At 41.3% G+C, this 22512-nt stretch overlaps 1 protein-coding gene across 2 annotated transcripts in view; it reads right to left on the reverse strand.

Annotated features, from left to right (window-relative positions):
• Window positions 1-22512, reverse strand: part of LOC129769870 (uncharacterized) — a 348536-nt gene that overhangs the window by 232366 nt on the left and 93658 nt on the right. For both annotated transcript variants that reach the window (XM_055772387.1, XM_055772379.1), the window contains one exon: window positions 573-708. In XM_055772387.1, the coding sequence (XP_055628362.1) occupies window positions 573-708 (136 nt within the window). The remainder of the gene's footprint in view (window positions 1-572; window positions 709-22512) is intronic.

A 22512-nucleotide genomic window follows, 5' to 3' on the forward strand; every position in this document is an offset into this window, starting at 1 on the left:
TTGTTATCGAGATAATAAACAAGACCGAATAATGAAACTTATTACGGCACCGATAGCGCCGTGAGCCCCATCCTGGACGGTGGTATCTAATTTGCATTGTATTATTAGTACGCGTGTATCCGAGCCCCGCCATTGATTGTTTCACTCTCAGCCGAACGCTAAGAGATGAGGCTCGAACAAAAAAAAATATACAAAAACCCAAGAGAAAAACGACAGAAAATCTTACATTTCCCCTTCATTAGCATAATTTTTCCACCTTTTTTCGCCACCACCACAACCTGGATTAACGCAATTATTTTTTCCCCCCGGGATGCCAAAGTACCCATTAGCATTCCAGGAGTATCGTTGAGCATAAACATCGTCTCGGAAATTTTCACGGCCCATTACTTCGCGAAACTCCGTGGCCCATACTTTTCCTCCAGCAAAATTAGGTAATTTTCTATCTTTCGCTCTGTGTTTCTTCAATCCCGATGCGGAGAAAAATCCAAATTAATTAATGGCTCTTCGGCAAGGAGTCGAACGCCAAATGTGTGTGTGTGTGTACTTCCCTTGCGGTTTGCTCGAATACTCACCGACAACCGTCAGGACGTTGGTGGCAACGCCGGTGTAGAAGGAGGGCGCGTCCGCCGTCACCTCGCAGGTGAAGTTTCCCGACAGATTGAAGCCCACGTTGCGCAGGGTGACGTGAGTCGCGTTGGAAACTGTCATCTGCAAGAAAGAGAAGATGATGTTACTGAGTGAACGAATTGGATTTCATCTTGAAATGAATTATTGGCGTGAATGTTTGATTTACGTCTTTTTTCTTATTTATGCGCTGATTGATGCTGTTGATATCATTGATTGACAGTTTAATTTTAGACCGGAAGGAAGCTCTCGGTGAGACAATGCATTGCTGGCAAATCGCTCACTCGATATCTTAAGCTGAACCTTGAGCTGAGATTGTTATCTATGTCGATAGTACAGACGACCGGACGCGCCTGGATTGTGCTCGCGGTTATCGGTTTTATCACCAGCTTTGATAAAGATACAAACGTGCGGTACGTCGTATAAGTTTCGCAAAGTGTCTCTAGCTGTACGTAAAACAACATGTAACAATGGGAATCCTACCTTACCGAGTGTTTTTGCTTGTTCTAACCGTCGGTTTACTTGTGGATGCGGCTCCTAAGTTGATCAGCAGTACAAAATAGAATATGATTGGATGCGTGGGACTCCGATCTTCATTTCGTTCACAGATGTAGCTCCAACCCCGCAAACAACCCAGGCCTCCACTCCGGATCCAACACACCCAATGGATGACCCCAATTGGCAGCCACCGGTTGGCCCAGCCGAGGAACTTGATCAACACTTTTGGCTCAACAGTGGTCAGCGCGTTCTGGGCAAACATCTCGCCAAGAACCGGCTGAACACGAACGTAGCGAAGAATGTTATCATATTTATCGCTGACGGGATGTCTATCACAACCCAAACGGCCACTCGTATGTATATGGGTGGGGAAAACGTGGCCCTCTCCTTCGAGGAGTTCCCGTATTCCGGACTGTCTAAGGTAAGATCTTTCGAATTTTCGAACTGCTCGATTCTGTAACAACATATGAACTGTCCCAGACCTATTGCATCAACTATCAAGTGTCCGACTCGAGCTGCACGGCCACAGCGATTCTGACCGGGGTGAAGAACAACTACGGAACGATTTCCGTGAGCGGCCACGTTCCTTTGAGGAATTGCGAAAAAAGTCTGGAGGAAGAGAATCGACTCACGTCCATTCTCCGATACGCCCAGCTTGATGGTCGATCCACGGGGATCGTAACAAATACCCGAATCACACACGCAACTCCTGCTGCGGCCTATGCCGTTTCCGGTGCCCGATACTTCGAAGATGACTCAGAAACTCCGGCGAACTGTACCGATATAGCATTGCAGTTAATCCACGGAGAGATCGGATCAAATTTGACCGTTGCTCTGGGCGGAGGATTGAGGCATTTTTTCCCGGCAGGGGTACCGAACGACCTCGGGGTCACCGGCCGGAGACGTGACAACCGCAGCCTGATTGATGAGTGGCTTCAAGCTGTGGAACGACGGGGTGAACGAGGAAGCTTTCTGTCCAACAGGTTGGATCTGCTGCGCATTAATGCAAGTGAAGTTGATCGTCTGATGGGCTTGTTTGCTGAGAACCACCTTGGCTATCGGATGCAGAACATTGCGAACGAACCTACGCTGGTGGAAATGACCGCAGCAGCGTTGGAGCTTCTTTCGGAGAACGAGCGCGGCTATGTGCTGGTTGTTGAAGGTAAATTGATTCATATAGGGGCTGTGATACGTTTTATTCGGACATCATTTACCCGAAAACAATCACCAAATTGGAACATTTATCCATTTTATGAACGAAAAATTTGCAAATCAAGATGCTCCACAGTAATACTAGCAGACCAGGTTTTTAACATTTCTATCCCGATGCAACTGTAGAACATGCTCGTAGTCATTTTTCTTAGAATTTTTCAGTTTTTCTTCAAAATTCTCCAATTTATTCCATCATTCTAATTTGGGTGGAGATGACGAATTAAAGGCAGCTCAAAGCTGACATTCCGTTCTCTTGTGATGATGAGCTATACATACGACGGAAAAGGCCTTTGATTTATATATGAGAATTAGGAGATTCAGCGAACTTCGTCCCACCAAAAAGGGTTTTTTTGAGTTATCTAATTGAACTCGGTATGTGACTACTAGTCGAGGCGAAGTGACTGAGAGGAGAATCGATTTTCATTTTTCATCTTCGAAGATTTCGGGCCCTGATTCTTTTCCCTCCTTGACATGATCTCCTTTTTTTAAATCGTTTATTTTTACAGGCTCGGTTACATAAGTTTAAAGGGGCCAATATCTTCACTGTATTGTTACAGGTATATATATAAACATTTTTTCCTTAATTCTAATGTTAGAGATGCAGAAAACCGATTACTCGCGGTCTACTCGAGTTTAGAAGGGTGACATATTTTCTTCAGGAAAAGGAAGGGATATAAGGATATGTTGACAATGTTCACACTCACATTCATCACTCAATTGTTAAGCCTATCTTATATCTAATGTGTATTTACATTTCACCTTATTCTATTGTTAGTAAGAAGGGATTTGGTTTCTCGCAAAGGAAAACGAAAAGGAATATATAAGGATATAAGGACAATCAAACACGAAGATCGATAACTTTTAGGAAGATATATATTTGGGACATGTAATCAAGGTCTAACCTAGCCAAAACATCTCTCACCGGCACATTGGGCTGCCTTCCTCTAGCCCGAAGAGAGTTTTCTAAATTCAATCTGGCAACAAGATACTCCTGGCACGACCAAACAACGTATTCGATGTCGTGGTAACCTTGGCCACAAGCACATATATTGCTATGAGATTGCACTGAAAGATTAGTTGTTCGATACAACATTATAAGATCTTCGGGATGGGCTCCCCACCAGGTGCCGGTAATTGTACGGAGAAAGTTTATTCTTTGTTGGCATTTTTTACTCAGATACCTAATATGGGCCCCAAGTACATTTGGAGTCGAACCAGACCCCAAGATACCTGAATGACATAGCATGATCGGTTTACCCAAAAGTTGAAGCTTTGGTTTTGCTGGTCTATCTTGTAAGGGTTCTTGCAGGTCGGATTCTTTTGATCCTACGGCAGACACCACTCCATCATCTGCAAGTTGTCTTAGACTGCAGTTTTAGAAGTTGTACAAAAGGGGGCTTAAACATGAGCCCTGGGGGTCCCATGTAGGAGATCCGACGTACTGTCGAATCCCCATGAGAAAAATTCAAATGTTTCTCACAAAGCAAGTTATATTAACATATTATTCAATAGAGGAGGCAGACCCCGAGAATGGAGTTTGTCTGACAGGACCTCTATTGAAACCGAATCAAAGGTCTCTTTATGTACAAGAATACTGAAGTCATTTGTTTTTTTTCGGCGTAAGCCATTTGAATTTCTGAAGAAAGCAACGCAAGACAATCATTCGTCCCCTTGCCCCTGCGGAACCCATATTGTGTATCTGAGAGAAAGCCATTCGTTTTAACCCATCGATCAAGGCGATACAAGATAATTTTCTTCGACAATTTCCGTATACAAGACAGCATTGCTATTGGGCGGTACGAATTGAAGTCGGACGCGGGTTTCCCGGGTTTTTGAATAGCTATAACTCGTACTTTAACAATATTATGTTCCAGAAACCGATTGAATAAATTCAAGAGGCAAAGTTTCGCCACATAAGAGAGGTTTTCCAACAAGTTGAACTTAATTCTATCCGTTCCTGGAATCAAGATCGCACCTATCTTGTGGTATATCTCGAACAATTTTTTGCACGGGAGCGGAATCGGGACAAACCTTCCGCGCAAAATTAAAAGTCCATCGATGGGAATATTCTTCGCTTTCATTCGTTGAAGAGCGATTTCTCATGTTTCGAGCCACTTTCCATCTTTTTTTATTGACGTTTCTCGTGACAAACCTCCCACGAAATTTCACCAACAAGCACGTTTTTTTCTTTGATCAAGTTTTTAAATTGATTTTCAAGGTCTGATAAGACTGAAAATTTTCAATGATTCCACGTTTCCGAAAAGCTTTAAATGCGTTCGATTTATCCTGATAAAGCTTAAAACATTGGCTATCCCACCATGAATTGGGAGGAATGTGACCTCCATGACATGATTCATATTGTTTGGTATTCCCTACCTAGCTGAGGAAGCGAAACAAACGAAGAGAACAAAAATCCATAAAAGAAAGTGAATTCCTATGTTTCTGAATTGACTTCATTATAAACGATGTTCAAAAAATGCTCGACTTTGTTTGGCGGACATTTCTCAAGACGAACCCTCCAGACTCACGGAGACCTGACAGTCAACAACGTGTCACCAGCAGAATCCGGAGAAATATTACCCATCCCAGATGACATCATTGCTCCCTGGAGCAATATAAAAGAAAAAAAAAAGATGAAGAATCGCAGTGCATTTTCCGTTTTGAGATGTGAAACTTTGCTTCGCTTTCCAGCGTTCCCCCGTCTGTCAGCACCATTGCAGACATCAATCCGGTGACGGAGTTTGCGTTCAGATACGTCAATTGAAAAATATTCACTCTCAATTTGCAAGTTTCATCTCGTCAATAGGTTTTCTCTTCTCCAGGAGGCCTTATCGATCCCGCCCATCACGCTAACCTCGCCCGCCTAGCATTGGATGAAACAGTCGAGTTCCATCGGGCGGTTCAACATGTGGCCCGTAACACCGATGATCGCGAGACGCTGATAATGGCCACCGCCGATCACTCGCACACCCTCACAATGGGTGGCTACCCCGTGAGAGGCAACAACATCTTGGCGACGGGAGATTTTTCGCGCCTCGACAGAATGCCTTTCTTCACACTGACCTACGCCAACGGGCCCAGCTTTTTCGACCATTTTTATCCGACCGGTGGAAGAAAGAATCCAACCCATATGAACTCACAGGATCCGGCCTTTACTTTCCCCGCAGCAGTTCCCTACGAGGATGAAACCCACGGCGGAGATGATGTGGGGGTCTTCGCTCGGGGACCTTACGCCCATCTCTTCAGTGGGGTTTACGAGCAGCACCTAATAGGACATATGCTGCAGTATGCTTCCTGTCTGGGACCAGATGGCAGCAAGAGGTCCGAGGCTTGCTTGAAGCGTTTGCAGGGAGGGAACGCAGGCTCCCTGAAAACTTCCTCGGCGCTGATTAGCGCCACTGTCTTAATTGTTCTGACTTTTCATTTGATATAAAAAACTACAATATACTTGAACACTGATTCGTTGGATTAATTACTCCGAAATTCAATATGGAAACACCAATAAAACACGTAAATCATCCTGTGAACACAAACACACACGCGCGAGCAACTGCCTGTGAACAATGTGATTTATTGCCGGAAAATTGGCAAATACCTTACTGTTCCTTCGGGGCGACTCAAGAATCGCCGCCATAAGCCCAACCGAACCGTAATCGGAAGCGTGAAAATAAAAGTCAATAAATCATCTTCCAGTCGGTCAGTTCGGCGCTCCCAAAGGTCCATAGTCATGTGTCGGAGTGGCTTATGAGTGCCGGATACTATTACAAACAATACAATGACATCGCTCCTGGAGTTACTCCTGGCCTCCGCCGGTGGTGGGCGAAAAGGGTTTATAAATTGACAGTTTTCAGACAAGCGTTATGATAAATTGTAGACTTCGTTACCATCCATTTTTTTTTCTTTTACTTTGTTCTGCAGCGGACCCCGTAAAGTGAAATATAAGCCGGACAAAGTGAAAGAATGATGACGGTGCCAAGTCTCTTGAGAAAGGTTGGTAAAAGTTTATTTTCGCCTCCCGGGGGCTCGGAGCGTTATGGGAACAAGAACCGGCAGAAAAACCACACGGCGGAAAATCTTCGTCAACAAATAACAGTAATTGGGAGTTGGGTACATTGCTTCCATACCTCTCTTCTGCCCCTTGATATAACGGTACGTCTCGTTGAAATTAAAATACATCATTGGGTACACGAACTGATCTGTGAATGTCGGGCAACCGATATTCGAATAGTCGACACGTTTTCATGAAATTCTTGCTTTATTCGAAAAATAATTTGCAAATTTTATTCAGCAGCGATGGAAGCCGTATATTAATGATAACGCGACGAATGTTATCTTCCAAGGCGTCAGCGGTCTGTGACTAATCGGTGTACACTACTCTCTAACCCACATGAAGGGTGGAATGGTTAAAATTTGGTCGAAGAGAAATATTTGTAGTTTCAATAATTTTGACGTAAGACTACGTCTAATAGAAAAATACAGGGATTAAAATGAAAATCTTAAAACTGAACATGTAAGAAACAATGAATGATTTCGAAAGCTTATAAATGGATCATTTCTTGATAGATCGAAAAAATGTTTGCATCGACTGATTGGAAGTATTTCTACGTATCTATCACAATAAAGAAAACTATTTTTTAAACATAAACAATTGAACAATTGTAAAATGTCAAGCATTATCTAAACGCGCTAAATCCCACGTTTTGACTGGCCCAATTTGTGCTCCTCAAATTGTAACAACCAAAAGGAGCGACTAGAACAGCAACGAAATAAAAGTTGAATACATAAATACTTCTGCGAAAACAATGGTAGGTCTCCATCATGCATATCATTCTATTCATGGGAAATAAGAAAAATAATGAAACACAGCCACCCTATAAATATTTTCCTAACTCTATAATTAGAGTTAGGGCAGACAGCAGTCTTCCGAACGACTGATATCACGTACAACGGGTTTGCTTGATAGAATGGAAACCTGGAGAGAAGCGAAACATTGCGTCGCAATTCTCACCCTGTATGATTCTCTTGTCAGGCAGTGTGTATAAATTTAACTGCTCCGCTGCTAAGCGATCAGTCATTTTCCTACCGGGAAACAGTTAACACCATCAACCATAAGGAAGAACCCGAAAAGAAGCAGAGTCATCAAATCCAACGTCAGCCTCAGGAATGGTGGCAAAGCGGCAACATCAACAGAAACAACCTAAGCAGCGGCAACAACATCGTCAGTAGCAACAGCGAACGAGTTTAAATTTTCCTGTCATTTATTTGTGTTTATGCTTAATTTATGAGTTATTTTTATAACAAGTTTTTTTTTCCAAAAGAGCTTCCGTATTATTCCGTATTGCATGCACCAGTGTTTGCCAAATGATCCACTCATTGAAAAAATCGCTTTCGTTCGTTCAAATATGATCTTCCAGGAAACATTTCCCCCAGCGGTATTCTATTATTGTTAAGGTAATATTATATTATCAGGCACGTAGCGTAACCGGCACGGCACGTTTCATGCAAGACAAATATTATTGCGTGAGTTTCAAATGTGTATGCGTATATATAGCGGAACGGCTCCGGGCATACACAGCACGCTTCAGACAAATGCATGAAGGAATTCTCGAAAAGAATATTTTGCCGGTGCCGGGCACGAACTACATGGGCGAGTAGCAGCATACATACAAACCCAACGTCGAAGTTCGTGGTGTGGGTGCGTTCGTCGCTCTTCGGTACGACATCGGTTCAATCACCAGTAGCATTTCTCCGCTCCGTCTGCGCTGCCGGTCCGTACAGAGAAGTTGCTATGCCTGATGATATGAATACATCATGTATTTGTCTGCCGGTGTCGGTACGTGCCGTTTACGCTACGTGCCTGATAATATAAAACGGCCTTTATGTGCTGCAAATCACGACACAAAAGAGAACGAGACAACTCTGCATCGGCTCGCACTTCATTGCACACCAGCATGCAAGCAAAGCTATCATATACGCTTTCAGTGCAGAAAGCTTATTTTCTTCTTTGCCTCTAACATATGCATACGGACCTCTCCATGCATCATGAAACAGCAGGATCATACGGACAACGCAAAGCGAAAGATTCATATTCAGCTAATGTAGCAGATCCTGATTTTTAGGTCTCAGAGAGTGCAAACTATATGATTATTTAGCTCGATAGAGGCTAAGGGAAGGGTAGTCAGATTATATTTTCCATTTTTAACGCCGCTATCCCTTGAAATGTGTATATTCATATAGACCGCATAGTTTTACTAGCAACACCGCTCCAGTGAGAAGCAAAAACTCTCGCGTTTTATCTCTTTTCCCATTCGCTGCTCTCCGCAAATGGTGACGTAATTTTTCTTGTATCATTTATTGCTTTGCACTTTTCTGTGCAGTGGGTTTCGCTATAGTAAAATGGGACGATATATGCGGTTCAAACTTGTATGCAGGCTTCGAAAATAGTGTGCCATGTTTGATACAACTCGAATATGCAAACAACAGTCTTCGTTCCTCTCTTAGTTTAATCACTAAATGTTACAAAAGTGATTGCTGACATTCATACAAGTATCTGAATGATCCTCTCATATTTGGTTATATGTTCGTGAGAGTTTACTTGCATGACACATTGTGTATCATTTGATTTTGATCGAAATCCAAACACTGGCATGCACACTAGGGTGAATGTATAGAAAAAATCGACCTTAAAGGTTCAAAAAGTTATCCCTCAAGAGGGGACGTGGTTCATGAAAAGGATATTCTCAAAAAAGTCGTAGGAGGGTTGTGTCCGAGACACGACCGCATTGACGTAGGATTCCGTTAGGCTATCTGTTGATTTTGAATATGTTTGAAGAATTACATTGTTAAACTCTTCGATAATGATTTGGTGGCCCTGAAAAGGGCCATTTTGTTTGGTTGTTGGATATTGTTTGTTCACTCCACCAGTGTTAACGGAGTGGTGATGACAGAAGGATGGTAAACAGTCGTTGGATGATGCGTATCAGATAAAAGATACCGAATTAGAACGAGATATGATGAAAACCGCCCTCTGTGATCCTAGACGAGATGCCTCCTGTGTTATGTATGGATGCAATAAAGAAAAAAATCTCACCAATGTAATATAAGATAATTACCAAAACCGAACACAATTATCAATTTTTCTCATCAGTAAAAACATGTTACTTTAATATAGAGAAAACATATTTGAAATGGTAAAGGTAATTTTGTTTTATAATTTTTACTTTCTGAGTGTTTATTCAACCCAATGCGAATTTTAACTGAACTAACAACAACTAATACTATATGTAGAGCATATGTGAAATCATTTTTTCTAATATTTCTTCACTTTTCCAATTTTTCTCGCCGTATACACTTTCCTTGGGTGAAAATGAGCACAACAAAATAGACAGCTCGAACCAAACGACCTGTTCTCGAGTGGGAACACACCTTGGTTTTTATTTATGAAAATTGAAATAAATCGTTTCATTTATCAAGTCATTTTTAAAACAACAACACAACACATCAACAATATACAATTTTACACTTACACTTGTGCTAAATTTTTCACAATACACGATCGGTCCTTGATATGAAATATGAAATCGGTCTTTGATATGAAAAATCTGAACGATCGGTCATCGATATGAAGAAACATTAAGGTTCCAAAATGAAATTTTATTTGCTGGAATTAATCGTATCAATCACCTTACTTGCAATATAAAAATGCCCCCGACTTGCATATATTTGTAATCCCGATTTCCCCCGGGAACCTTGGTCTCTGTTAGGGAATACATTTCGGTAGGAGCAAAAGCTCCTCCTACTTTTATGTATTTGCAATGCCGGTTTCCCCCCAGGCAGCTTGATTTTGATGTCTCTGTTAGGGACCCGCCGCATGTGTCGTCAATTTCGACCAATCCGAAGTGGGTATTTCCGTTAGGATAGGGGTTGAGATTTTTCATTGTTCGATAGTTAGTTTAATGACATATATTGACATTGTTCAAAATAAAAAATATTTATGGAGTACCGAAATCTATTGACGCAAAAATTTCATCAATCCATCATGAAATGACTGAGCAATAAGCGTTTGAAATTGGACAATTTTCACGATGTGCTCGAAAAATGATGCCAAATGTCTCAAAATTGCATGAAACGTCGAGATCTAGTGTAATCACGAAAAATTTTGTTTTGTCAAAAATCGACATTCAGGGACTTAGTCTTCTATTCTGAATACGAGACAAAACGCATGGTTCAGGGTGTCAATGAAAATGGTTCTGGATTTATCATATGGAAGTTCGTGCGAAATGTTGATTTACACGATAAAATACCCAATGCAAAATATTAGCTCAATCGGATTTCATTTACAAGTGTTGCAGACGTTAAAATTTGAGTTTTTAGAAAACCGAAAAATCACCCAAGCGTACAGGAAATCGTTGTTTTCAAAAAAAATTGTTGATACCAAATGTCTTGAAATTGCATGAAACGTCGAGATTTACAGTTATCTAGGAAAGTAGAACGATCTGAGCCTAGTGAGATGCACGGAAACTTGATGTGGGACTTTTAGGAAATTTTGTAAATGTTCAGAAATCCGTAAATTCAACTCATTCAATACTCCAAATGGTGGCTCTAGAAAAATCATTTGTTATATGAACTGAACTTCAAATGAACAGTAAGATTTGTAGTGGTGGGAGGAACCGGTAATCATAAATTATCAAACCTCTCTATTTTCAAATGTAAACTGATTATTCGATAGATAATCCAACACTAACACGAAATTCTCGATATTCTCCAGCTTTTTTGTACATAAAAGTCATTATCAGCAAAACCGTCCCTATAGAAATATCAATCGTTCAACGCCTTTAGTTTATTTAATTTATCTGAATACGGGAAGGAGCCATCATCTTACAATGCATGTCTTGTGAAACTTTTGTGGATTCTGTAGTGAATTGATCCAAACGGGTGCTGTTTATTTGCAAATGTATTACATGCAAAGAAGACGAAACAAGTGGGTTTGGAGAAGTGTAGCTGGCTAAAAAAAACCTTCAATACTTTTCGATAAGTTATCCGAATCTTCCAAGTCATCTACTTTCCTTTGATTATGACAGTGCTTACCATTGGTAAATGTAGAATGATTCTTAATATACATCGTTTTACCTTGTCCGTCACGGAAAAAAACACTTGAGAACGAAAAACGAAACAGGAACATGGAGTAGAGATAGGCAAAGCACCTCACTTTGATGAAAGGTTTAGTCGCTAACCAACCGTTTTCTGGACATTCAATGTTAGCTGGAACCCAATATGAAGCTACCTCACAGCTATTCATGTCCTGGCATTGATATCATTAGACTATATAGGACATTTTCTAATTTGTATAAAATCATTTTTTTGTTAATTACTGGGGTAAGCAAAGGTGCTTCTTCTTTAAAAATCGCAAATTTGAATCACGTAATTTTTATATTTGCTGTTAGAACTCAACCTAGATTCCATGAAATATCTTGTTTAATAGTAGAGAAAAAGTCCCGTCACGACATTTTTCAATTTTTACAAATATTCCGGTAATGGTTATCACGATAACATGTATAAGCTATAGCCCAAACAATGGATTGAAAGCAAAGAAAAAAACATATTTTTCAATTTTCTTTTCCACTAGAAAATTATTTGTCTGTCCTATCCATGAACTGTTTCAGCTTCCTCCGATTTGTTTTTCTAATAAACCGAATGTAAAGAACCGACCATATATATTTTTTCATTGGCAAATACTTTGAGCGCTTTTACACTTTGAGCCCAACGTCGGTCCCTGTACATGGCCGGTTCTCGAAATTTGACGTAACCATTTTCGCTGCCACTCTAATAAAGGGTGTGTCACATCAAATTGCATCACGGAAAAAACTCTGTAGAAAATTAATTTTTAGGAATTATATCTTCAGCTTTCGCTTATAATCAGATAAGAGTGTATAGATCACGTTGGCCATGCTTCACTGTCAATTTATCGTAAATTTGGAAAAATGTCATCGAACGAAAAAGAGCGTCGTGAATTAATCCTGTGCACTCATTTCGAGAATCCGGAGTTGTCACATCGGGACATCGGTAAGATGCTGGGAATCGTCCAATCCACGGTCAGCAGAGTACTAAAACGATACTTCGAGAACCTAACCATCGACCGGAAAGTGAAGAACGGCAAAAATGGATGCTCCGTCAGTGAAAAAGATCACAAGCGCGTAGTTAAGCAGTTTAGACGTGATCCGAGAAGTTCGGTCCGGGATGTCGCCAATAAGCTGAATTTGTCAAGTTCATTCGTCCAGCGGACCAAGCAGCGGGAGGGCCTGCGTACATACAAGGTTCAGAAGGCTCCTAACCGCGACGAAAGGCAAAACATGGTGGGGAAGACGCGAGCCCGGAAGCTGTACACCGAAATGCTGACGAAGCCGCATTGCCTGTTAATGGACGACGAAACCTACGTCAAAGCGGACTTTCGTCAGCTGCCGGTCCTGTTGTTCTTCTCCGCAGAGGACAAATTCAGCGTTCCGGAGGAGATTCGCAAGCAGAAACTATCCAAGTTTGCCAAAAAGTACATGGTGCGGCAAGCGATCTGCTCTTGCGGAAAGCGGAGCGCCCCCTCGTGATGACCGGCACGGTAAACGGGCAGGTTTACCTTAAGGAGTGCCTACAGAAGCGCTTACTACCACTATTGAAGCAGCACGAGGCCCCGACCATCTTCTGGCCGGATCTCGCTTCGTGTCACTATTCAAAAGACGTGTTGGAGTGGTACGAAACCAACGGGGTCACCTTCGTACCAAAGGAAATGAACCCGCCCAACGCGCCGGAGCTTCGCCCAATAGAGAAATATTGGGCGATTATGAAGCAGGCCCTCCGGAAGAACCCAAAAGTTGTCAAATCGGAGGCGGACTTCAAGAGAAAATGGATTTCTGTTCAAAAAAAACTACAACCTGACGTTGTACAGAACCTTATGGACGGGGTAAAGAGGAAGGTGCGAGCATACGAGCTTGGGCTCGAAGTATGAATAAAAAGAAAATGCCAAAAGTTGTTTAATAGTTTTTATTTTACTGTCCAAAATTTTCAAAAGGATCGGTCTACTGGGCGAATTTCTACAGCGTTTTTTCCGTGATGCAATTTGATGTGACACACCCTTTATACAAGTTATCACCAGACCCGCGAAGCTATGCTTCTCTAGCACATAAACAAACACCACCGCAATTATCACGCGAGCAGCGCGCAGAATCCCAGAACACATTTTCTGCTGACTATGATCAGCACATATATTCTTAGAATAAGAGACGATAGCTTTAAGTATACAAATCAAAAAATGTAAACCAAATCGAGAAGAATAGTTAGGGGAGAAGAATTTAGTCTTAACTCCGAACGAGCCGTTTGCTTTATTAAAAAGCCGGAACGCCTCCCGTATTCGTAACTTACATATTACACATGAATTGATAAAATAAATTAAATTGAAAATTTGAACCTTTCCCGAGAATCAAAATTAATTACAATGATGAAACCAATCCTAATTTTAAATTCAAAAATAAGCATACATCAACAAAATAAGACTCGCTTGTGAATGACAATATCCTTTTTAGTTTTCTCCAAGCACTTTCGTCAATAAACCTAGTCTTTTTTCAAAAAATATTAAGGTAAATGATTTTGGTTTGTCCAATCGTAAATATGATCATGGTTTGTCCACCTTTCTGAATGATCTAGTTCAGCGCACCTGTGTCAAATCAGGTAATCAAATATTTTAAAACATATGAATAAATTGTCTTTTTTATGACTTACTTTATTTTTTTAGCATATTTTTACGGATTCATGTTTTAAAGGTTTAAAAAATCCACCTTCTATTGGTGTCAATGCGCCCTTCATTTGAGCGAACTTTGATTCAATCATCAGATGATTGTTTGGTACATATTCAGTCCTTTTCTGGATTATAACATTGATAAAAGGGGAAAATGATTTTTTGGACAACCGGTTAACTTTGAAAAATCATATCTCAAAAACGAAAAAAAAGTCATCTTTGATATAGAGATATGTTATGTAAAAAATCCTCAACTTTCAAGAAAAAATAGAAAAAATATGGCGCCCTCTAGTCCAAAGCCATGAAAACAACAAAAAATGACTACAATCAATTAATTACAGTGGTTCAAATGTTATGAATTGAAAAAGAAAGTCATTTTTGGGAAAAAGTGTAAATAATTGATTTTTCGAACCACCCTAAAATGGAAATGGTCACCCTAACGGAAAAATAAAAAAAATGCGGGTCTAATGTTTTGTGACAAAGAACAAAATTAACACTTTTCAGGAAAATCTGAGAACCACTATATCGTTTGGCATGGAATGGCTGTATATTAGAGTGCCAATGAAAATGGCAATCTCGAATTTTCAAAGCGAACTTGATTAAAAATGTTGATTCCCAAGAAAAACTGCCATATGCAAAATATCTGCTCAATCGAACTTCATTTATAGAAGAAGTGTGTAATACGCACCCCCTAAGCGAAAATGGGTTTAATTGACCGTGCTCTTAATATTGAAGGTAACCACTACGTCAGTACGTAGATTAGTTAACCCTTAGTCATCTGTAATCATTCTGTATTTTAGATACTGAATAACAAAAGTGCTACGAATTTTATTTTTTAAGGCGCTCAAATTCTAAATTTCCAATCATACGGTGTTAAAAAGTTCAGCAAAAGTATAATATGCCCATGAGTTGTTTCTCTCAGAGACTATAAAGCTCAGAGAAACAGCTTGTATGAATGAGAGATTCCACCAATCTATTCCCTTCATGCCCACCAGCGAAAAGAAGAAACCGTTCCTCCGGTGAGCGTGTTCTCCCAGTATTCGTGCGTTAATTCTTCAGTCCGCGTTCTTGTTTTCCTGCATTCTCTGAGCACATAATATAGATGCCAGATGTGAAGACATGTTTTCGTTTTGAAGGTAATTAGTTTTGTGAAATCATACTGAGGTCATTTCGAAGTATGTGAAAACAATTGTTTGTGTGATTTAGCGAACATGATTTTGAAATATCGTGATGGTTTGCTCATTTTTGTTCTCCATGATTACATTTGAAGACATTTATTCGTGCCATGCAGAGATATTTGAAAAAATCATCTGGCATCCCTCACATACAAGCTCTTTCTCTCGTGAGAATGTTTACGGCCTAAAGCGGGCAAATTGCCCCGATCGAGGGTATGCCAAACTGCCCGATGGTAAGCTGATGCGGAAAATATCAAATTGAGAAGGAAATGAATCCATTTTCTTCATCTGAGATATTCACTGGGTACTCGACTCAATAAATATGACCCACACTTATCGCCTCTGAATCGGTTTCAAGCAACAAAAACCATATAGAAATGATGTAGAAAATTACATCGAAAATTGCTTCCATAGAAAATTATTTTTCTTATTTTTTCAAAGCATGTTACAAATGTAAAACTTGCATGGTAAGATTCTATTATTGACTAGCACGATTGCCTATATCCATTGCTTTTCTGTTCTTTCTGGTTTACGAGAAAATCAGGCGGGTCAAATTGCCCGGCAGGCGCGTTTTAGACACATCGCACAGCGGTCATAGTTTGAGTTTTTTGAAAATCGAAAAATCACCCAAGGGGGAGTAAGGGAAATCGGGGTTTTAAAAAAATGTTTTGACCTGGGACTACGTCTAACCGGAGTTTCCGCTTTGAAAATACATGCAAGTAGGGGGGTATTTTTGTTCATACCAAAATGTGTTTCCCTAACACGGATTTTAAAATCAATGTGCCTGTGGGAATCCGCTTTGCAAATATATGCAAGCTGCGAGTACTTTTATATTCGCTTATCTTTGTGCAGGCCGGAATATGTTTCCCTAAAACATAGTTCTAAACTGAGAAGCCTGGGAAAATCGTCATTTCAGATACTAGAGGTGAATGAACTTTCGCGGTTCGAGAAGATGTAATAATTTCAGAGGGAAACACGGTTGGGAATATACGAAGAAGGATCAACCTGCATGGAGATGAATTCATGATATGAAGTCATGAATCCAGAATGAAAATTTAGCCCGATCAGCTGCTCAAAATTTCCGATCACCAATGGGTTCATAACTTTACACCGGATGAAGAACCGAAGAGATAATAATTTGAAGCGATCTTTTAGTGGGAGTACGCCTGCCAAAACCTCGAGGCTCATGGTATGCGTTGAGGGCATACATCCCAACGCAATACGGAGACAAAGATACTGAATTCGCTCGAGTTTAATGAGGTGTGTTTTGGCAGCTGATTGAAAACAGAAACTGCCATACTCCATCACTGAGAGAATAGTTGTTCGATACAACATAATAAGATCTTCGGGATGGGCTCCCCACCAGGTGCCGGTAATTGTACGGAGAAAGTTTATTCTTTGTTGACATTTTTTACTCAGATACCTAATATGGGCCCCCCAAGTACATTTGGAGTCGAACCAGACCCCAAGATACTTGAATGACATAGCATGAGTGATCGGTTTACCCAAAAGTTGAAGCTTTGGTTTTGCTGGTCTATGCTTCCTAGAAAAAACCACCATCTCTGTTTTCTCCGTGGAGAATTCGATCCCTAGCCCAATGGCCCAGGTTGAAAAATTGTTCAAAGTATCTTGTAAGGGTCCTTGCAGGTCGGATTCGTTTGATCCTACGACAGACACCACTCCATCATCTGCAAGTTGTCTAAGGCTGCAATTTTGTGTAAGGCAATTGTCGATGTCGCTTACATAGAAGTTGTACAAAAGAGGGCTTAAACATGAGCCCTGGGGGAGGCCCATGTAAGAGACCCGACTTACTGCCGAATCTCCGTGAGAAAAGTTCAAATGTTTCTCACAAAGCAAGTTATATAACATATTATTCAATAGAGGCGGCAGACCCCGAGAGTGTAATTTGTCTGACAAAACCTCTAAAGAAACAGAATCAAAGGCCCCCTTTATGTCCAAGAATACTGAAGCCATTTGTTTTTTTTCGGCGTAAGCCATTTGAATTTCTGAAGAAAGCAACGCAAGACAATCATTCGTCCCCTTGCCCCTGCGGAACCCATATTGTGTATCTGAGAGTAAGCCATTCGTTTCAACCCATCGATCAAGGCGAAACAAGATCATTTTCTCCAACAATTTCCGTATACAAGACAGCATTGCTATTGGGCGGTACGAATTGAAGTCGGACGCAGGTTTTCCGGGTTTTTGAATAGCTATAACTCGTACTTGTCTCCAGTCATCTGGAACAATATTATGCTCCAGAAACCGATTGAATAAATTCAACAAGCGATGTTTCGTAACATCAGGGAGGTTTTTCAGCAAGTTGAACTTAATTCGATCCGATCCTGGGGCAGAATTGTTACAAGAAAGGAGAGCAAGAGAGAATTCTACCATCGAAAACTCGGAATCAAGATCGCACCTATCTTGTGGTATATCTCGAACTATTTTTTGCACAGGAGCGGAATCAGGACAAACCTTCCGTGCAAAATAAAAAATCCATCGATGTGAATATTCTTCGTTTTCATTCGTTGAAGAACGATTTCTCATGTTTCGAGCCACTTTCCATAATTTTTTCATTGACGTTTCTCGTGACAAACCTCCCACGAAATTTCGCCAATAAGCACGTTTTTTCCCTTTGATCAAATTTTTGAACTGATTCTCAAGGTCTACATACGTTTGAAAATTTTCAGGGGTTCCACGTTTCCGAAAAGCTTTAAATGCATTCGATTTATCCTGATAAAGCTTGGAACACTGGCTATCCCACCATGGATTGGGAGGCCTCCGGCGAACGGTGGAACCTGAGATGGGTTTCGTTTGAGCGCGAACTGCGCTATCATGAATCAAACGAGAAAGGAAGTTATATTCCTCTAATGGAGGTAAACCATCTATGGCATTGATGGCTAGAGCAACCGCGTCCGAATATTTATTCCAGTCAATGTGTCTTGTGAGGTCATATGCCATGTTTATAGATTCAGAAGAATTTGACCCATTGGTGATGGAAATTTTGATTGGCATGTGATCACTACCGTTGGGATCCTGAATTACATTCCACTTGCAATCTAACGATAGTGAATTCGAGCAAAGCGAGAGGTCAAGAACACTTGGGTTAGCAGGAGGTTTAGGTACACGTGTTGTTTCCCCAGTGTTCAAAACGGTCATATTGAAGCTGTTACAAAGGTCATATATCAACGATGAACGATTGTCGTCGTACTGTTCCCCCCAGGCAGTTCCGTGAGAGTTGAAGTCTCCCAAGATTAATCGTGGCTCAGGAAGGAGTGAGCACATGTCAACAAGTTGCTTGCGGCTAACCGCAGCTCTCGGAGGCCAATACAAGCTGACTATACAGAGGTCTTTGCCTCTGATGTTTGCATGACAAGCAACAGCTTCGATCCCTCCAATAGGTGGAAGGTCAATTCGAAAAAATGAGTGGCACTTATTGATCCCCAATAGCACCCCTCCGTATCTGTTATCACGGTCCAAGCGTATAATATTAAAATCGTGGAAAGAGAGATCATCTCGCGAAGAAAGCCATGTTTCGGTCAGAGTAAAAACATCACAATTGAACTTATGAATAAAAAATTTGAATGTATCCAGTTTAGGGATAAGACTACGACAATTCCACTGTAGAACAGTAATATCTCCGACCTCTCTATTTAAATTAGACATCAAGAGAGATAATCATTGCAAGGAGGGGCCATGTTTGCATCAATTGCTGCAAAATTGTCTTTAATACTGGAAGCATTGCGGTGACAATGGTTCTGATGGAGTCGGAAACATTAAAACACATGAAGATTTGATCCAAAATGTCAGTCAACTTTATAAATCCCGATTGGGAAGTTGAACTGGACGGAAAAACAGGGACGTTTGGGGTTTTTGATGTCCCGTCAAGTGCTGGGTCATTCGAAGGTGAACTATTCCCACGGAAGCCAGGAGGAACCTGATTTTGCTTATCCGTTGCACTCGATTTTTTAGGCAAGCTAACAGGGGCTATCACCGGAGGGACTTGTGCTTGAATTTTGGGAGTGGTCACATTTTTGCGCCGGGGATTCCCTTGGAAAATAAATGGTGTGCTCCCGTTAGCTGTGTCCGCTTCTATTTCGTCAACTGGCAACGTGGCGAAGACATTATGTGTGTTGATTGGTTGTTGTTCTTGAGCCAGTGGAGAAGCGCCCTTTAAAATATCCGCAAAAGTGCGCTTTGAGCGTTCCTTCAAAGAGCGCTTCTGTTTGTCCCAGCGACTCTTATAAGTTTCACAAGCTGAGAGCTCATGTGGGGATCCCCCGCAATATGGACACTTATGCTCAGTCGCACTGCAGGATTTCCCAACATGTTGCTCTCCGCAAGTGGCACAGCGCTCCTTGTTGGCGCAATAATCTGCTGTATGACCAACTGACTTGCATTTGTTGCAAGTCATGGGCTTTGGCACGAAGAGTCGTACTGGAAGCCTCAATTTGTCCACCATAACGTAGTCAGGGAGGGCGGAACCCGCAAAAGTTACTCGAAACGAGTCGGACGGCGTGAATTTTGTTTTTCCCTCTTCCTGGGACACTTTTCCTAATTGATGACAGTCCAAAATTTTAACTTTTGTCAAAGGAAGCTTTTTAAATCTGCCATCTCCCTGTTTTATTAATTCACTCGTCAGACCCGTTTCTGTTATCACCCCCGAAATTTCTACGATATGGCAGGGCACATATGCGCGATATTCTAGTATGAACCGGTTGTCGACAACAATCTCGTTAGCTTGCTTCCGATCAGCCACGACAACACGTAGTTTGTTCGGTCTAACTTTACAAATTTCAACCACGGAGGAATAATTTTTTGACAGATCTTTCATGATCTGAATTACATTGAGCGGTTTCCCGTTTGGTTTGGGCCGGAAGAAAACAACCCATGAGCCATTTCCAGATGCATCTTCCGGATAGATCTTGACACGGGGAGCGGAGACAGCGGAGGAGGAAGACGAGGTCGATGGTTGAGCGGAAACGGTGACGATAGAGGGGGGTGAGGAGGTGGATGGTTGAGGGGGATCGGAAGCCACAGATGAGGGATGCGAGATCGGGGGTTGAGTTAAAGTGGATGGTTCAGGGGATTGAGAGGAGAGGGTTGCGAGTTTTTTCGAGGGGGGTTTTTTGAGGTGGGATGACTCTTCTTCCGAAGTGGTATTTCGCTTTAGCGATTTTCCTGCCGCCGTTTGCACAACTAAAGCGGTATTACTTTCGGAGTCAGAGGTTTCCATATTAGGAAACTCTCTTTCCCCTTCTGCCATGATTATGCGGCAGTTAAAAAATACAATATTTTTCTTAATCTTAAAACTATCAAATCTTAAAAATTATTTACTCTTAAATACCTAAACGCACCCACCGGTGCAGCTGAACTTGACGCTCGGTTGATTGCGTGCTGGGCGCTCCGCGCAAGTGAGATGGCAATCGAACACTACCACCACCAAAAAGTGCTTCTTCACGCTTTCACACTGTGTGGGATTGATCCCCGATGTCTGATGCCGATAGTAATGGCGATGATATGGTGAAAACCAAAAGCCAGACGCTTTGCCAACTTTGGCTGAAGTGAACCTTTCCTTTCTGCTATCGCGAACACTGTATCCAGTTCACGCGCGACACTAATAAGCACCAATGCGGGAAAAAATAGCTTCACTAACGGCATCCGATCACACTAACGGGACGTACACAAAGCGCGTGCGACTTCTCGAAGCTGTCGGCGTGGAATCCGATCATAGATATAACCCACCTATTTTTTTGATGCCAATTGTCTTCAAATTGCATGAAACGTCGAGATCTACTGTCATCTTGAAAAAAATTTTTTTGTCAAAAATCGATGCTCTGGGACTTTGTCGTTTTTTTCGGAATACGAGGCAAAACGTACATATGGTTTATGATGCCAATGAAAATCGTCATAACAATTTTTCATAAGGAGTTCCCCGCAAAATGTTGATTTGCACGATAAAATACCCTCTGCAAAATATTAGCCCATTCGGACTTCATTTACTAATGTCGCAGATGACAAAATTTAAGTTTTCTGAAAATCGAAAAATCCTCCAAGGGAAAGTAAAGGAAAAAAGGGGTTTTAAAAAAAAATTCAAAAACCCCGATTCCCTTAAAAAAACTGGTAATATACACCAAAAACTGGAAGGTTGACAACTCTGCACATATCAGCCACACTTTCAAATGAATAATTGATTTTGCTTCCACGCTAGTTTTTTTTCAAGGACTTGTCCACCAATCGGAATGAAAGAACCAAATTCACCCACAGTTGTGTATGTCACTAGTTCTATTTCTCGGTTTTATTCAAATTCTTCGCGAAAGCACGTGATTGGAATCACGCCAATGAAACTGTTTTCCTTCGCACATAAAAATATCCATGATTCACAAATCGTACGAAACTTTATGTCTCGACTGATGCCTTCTCAATGATTTACAGTTTTATGGATTCCATTCAATTTTTTTGTGAACTTCGTAAACTCTTTCCACCGCTCTGTCGACCGCTTTTTCGCTTTCATCAATCTTCGAAACACGGCTCATCCGGTGCTGTTTTTACGAATGCAACATTCTTTCTCCGATTCAACCGTTCTCGAAAACCGAATGGAGCCAACTTTATGTAAGCTAAGAGTAATCTTCCCTCTTTTTTATACCTCGCACTTTCCCACCCCGACCACTCTCTCTCTCTGTGACAGCTTGCAATGTGTGAATTTTATATACGTTCGACTCAGCTCCCCAAAAGACATTCACAATTAATGCTTCTTTCGCTATTTCTCGCGCAAAAATTCCACGCTCAAAGCTATCAATTTCCAATCTCATCGCTCTTTCTCCCTGGTCCTTCGTGGGGTTGAAGATGCTGCTCAACTTTTAACGATGTGTTTGCTGCTTGCGGTGCTTCCCTCCTGAGATAGTAGCTGAAGGGGTGGCAGGGGGGTTGCGTTTTGGTTTCTGGTAAGGAGGGTGATGATAAAACCCGAGTTACATCAAGAACCGGCGCTCAGCGGCGATGTCTTGCTGGGAGTGATCCTTCTCGGTTCTTGGTGGGCTAGGGGGTGTTTGTTGGGGCGGGAAAAACTTGAACTTGAAGCACTTGGGAGAAAACGGGAGGGTGGCGGGGATCTCTGTTTGTGAGAAGCAATAAAGATAAAAAGATTCCTTTGCTGCTGACGTTAATTAGTTTATATTTCAATGCCATCTCCTCGGTTTGCTTCCGCCAAATTTTTCCTTCTGA

Source organism: Toxorhynchites rutilus, chromosome 1 (assembly GCF_029784135.1).
Source record: "Toxorhynchites rutilus septentrionalis strain SRP chromosome 1, ASM2978413v1, whole genome shotgun sequence".
Classification (NCBI taxonomy): Eukaryota; Metazoa; Arthropoda; class Insecta; order Diptera; family Culicidae; genus Toxorhynchites; species Toxorhynchites rutilus.